Genomic DNA, 2,716 nt, shown 5'->3' with positions numbered 1-2,716 from the left:
GGTCTGGCCACCTTTCACAAGTTTTCTAGTTTATTGTTTGAGGCAGATAATACCTCAAATACGTCAAGTGTTGCTTTTTCTCTTCCAGTAGTTACATCCCTTTCTTTACCTTTCCAAGGACATTCTCCTCATGTTTATATTTACACTCTTCATATTTATATTTATGCTCTTCTCATGTTTAGATTTACACCACTTAATCTTCAGCTAGAAACTTCAAGGAGGTGCATTTTCAAATACTAGCCCATGGGAATACCCACAGAAATAGGCAGATACGCTTATGCACATGTAAACCAGCACTTTTTTCTTTTTACTTATACCAGAGTTGCTTTCAAGTTCATAAATATTAGGCCTGCAGGAATAAAAAAAATCTTGCTTCTGGAAGGTCTACCACAAATTCAGCATTTAAGCTTTGTTAGAGCCCTATTTTAGAGCTTAAATTGTCTTAAATATTGTAAGAGCCTCATGCCATGTCTCTGCAAGGGGAGTGGGTAGAGTTTGTTCACTGTGAAGTAATGCTTGTGTTAATAGTTACAGGTAGGGTGACCGGGAATCCATGACTGGAAAACCTATGATCTTGCTGATTTCGGTGCCCTCTCTGGCATCCTGTGAAAAATCTCACATGACGGCTCTGAGGGTGGCTGGATCCCTTGCCGGTCAGCTGATCCCTTCAGAAAATTCTTCTCCAGATATTCCCTGGACAGCAGAAATCCTCATCAAAACACTCATCAGTTTTTGGAAAGAGCAGCAGTGCTGTGAAAATAGCCTGAGGTATGCCTGCAGTGCCCGCGTTTCAGGTAAGCCCATCAAAACCACTTCTAGGTGGGTAGCATCAAACCAGTAGAACGTTGCGGCATTGTATTGGGTCGAGCTGAGATGGAGTTAATTTTCCTCATAGCAGCCCTCATAGTGCTGTGCTTTCTATCAGTAGCTAGAAAGGTGCTGATAACACACCCGTGTTTTGGCTACTGCTGAGCGGTGCTGGCACAGCATCAAGGCTGTGTCTCCAACACTCCCCCCAGTGAGCTGGGAGGGGGCAAGATGTTGGGAGGGGGCATAGCCAAGACACCTGGCCCAAACCGACCAGAAGGATATTCCATACCATATGAGGTCAGTTCAGATATAAAAGCTAAGGGAAAGGAGGAGGAAAGGGGGGGCATTAATCTTTTATGACGTTTTTGTCTTCCAGAGCAATGGCTATGCATGCTGAAGCCCTGCTTCCCAGGAAGTGGCTGGACATCACCTGCTAATGGGAAGTAGAGAATAAAATCTTGTTTTCCTTTTGCTACCATGCACAGCCTTTGATTTTGCTTTTGCTTTTCATTAAACTGCCTTTATCTTGACCCACAGGTTTTTTTTCCTTTCCCTCTCATTTTTTCCCTGCCTGTCCTGAATAGGGGAGCGATAGAGCGGCTTGGTGGCACCTGGTGTCCAGCCAAGGTCAAACCATCACAGGCATGGAGCTCAGCTTGAGCTGGTTTGTTCATTTGTGGGGTAGGGTTTGAAGCCTAGGCTGACCCCCATGCTGCTGAGGGCAGCAAGCCACCAGTGCTTAGGGTAATGAGCTTGAAGGCACATCCACGGGGCAGAAACACGTACTGAGTATCTGCCTGCCACCCCGGCCCTTTGGGATCAATCAGTCAGCAATATATAAAATAAGTACATTTTTGTGCAAGGGATGCCATATTTATGAAAGGCATCTGGCGTGCAGCTTAGGCTAAACATGCATGGCTAATGCCACGGCAGCAAGGGCAGCACATCCTCCCACGGAGGCTTTGGAAAACGCCTGCATCCAGGCAGGGCTGCGTGTGTTGGTGGCAGCATCCTCCTCGCTTTCAGCATTTGGACGCTGCAAGATCAACGTCCCCCGGGAAACATGATTTTTTTAGATACGCTCCTCAGGCTGTGCTTGATACACATAGCATTAGTAGGCAGCCCCTGAGGCAGCTCTTGTGAGCAAGGGGTAGGCAGGTCAGGCAGTTCACTCTGCTGATACAAGACCATGTCTGAGGCCATGTTTGAGACCGGAGTGGTCTGGGTGTAGCACCAAGCTCTTGTTGAGGCCCACTTCCCCAACTGCTTGCAATGTCTAGCTCTGGAGGAGCCTCCCACCCTACTGTCACCGTGTCCCAAAGAGTAATTTCAGGCTACCTGGCCTAGCAGAATGGTAGACTTCGAAATGATGCCAAGATGCGATCAGTAAATTGCTGGGTGCCTGCAAGAAGGGCAAGGAAGGCAGTGCTGGGAACAATTGTGGAGGAGATGGCCAAAAGCATGAGGTGACCTCCATCACCCGGGTGTCCCTCCAGGCAGCAGAGAGGTACCCGCAAAATCCAGACTGGATTGTGCCCCACAGCTCCCCTTCCCTGGGTGATGGCACAAAACTGGGAGGAGGAGCAGCTGATACACTGGAAGGCTGTGCTGCCATTCAGCGGGACCTGGACAGGCTGGAGAGTTGGGTGGAGAGGAACCTGATGAAGGTCAACAAGGGCAAGTGTCGGGTGCTGCACCTGGGGAGGTTGAACCCCATGCACCAGTACAGCCTGCTAGAAAAGAGCACTGCCGAGAGGGACCTCAGAGTCCTGGTGGACGACAAGCTGACCATGAGCCAGCAGTTGCCAAGAAGGTCAATGGTATCCTGGGGTGCATTAAGAGGATTGTGGCCAGCAGGTCGAGGGAGATTATCCTCCCCCTCTACTCTGCCCTAGTGAGACCCACC

General features: G+C 49.2%; 1 protein-coding gene across 1 annotated transcript in view; it reads left to right on the top strand.

Moving 5' to 3' along the window:
* The first annotated feature begins 619 nt into the window (after window positions 1-619).
* Window positions 620-2,716, top strand: part of METTL21C (methyltransferase like 21C) — a 30,051-nt gene continuing 27,954 nt past the window's right edge. Inside the window, exon 1 of the mRNA XM_009644542.2 lies at window positions 620-794. Coding sequence (XP_009642837.2) covers window positions 620-794 — 175 coding nt within the window. The remainder of the gene's footprint in view (window positions 795-2,716) is intronic.

The sequence above is a fragment of the Egretta garzetta genome, unplaced genomic scaffold, assembly GCF_000687185.1.
Source record: "Egretta garzetta isolate BGI_Z169 unplaced genomic scaffold, ASM68718v1 scaffold548, whole genome shotgun sequence".
In the NCBI taxonomy this organism is placed as follows: domain Eukaryota; kingdom Metazoa; phylum Chordata; class Aves; order Pelecaniformes; family Ardeidae; genus Egretta; species Egretta garzetta.
Note: the sequence above shows the minus strand (reverse complement) of the source record. Positions and strands in the feature narration are given on the sequence as shown.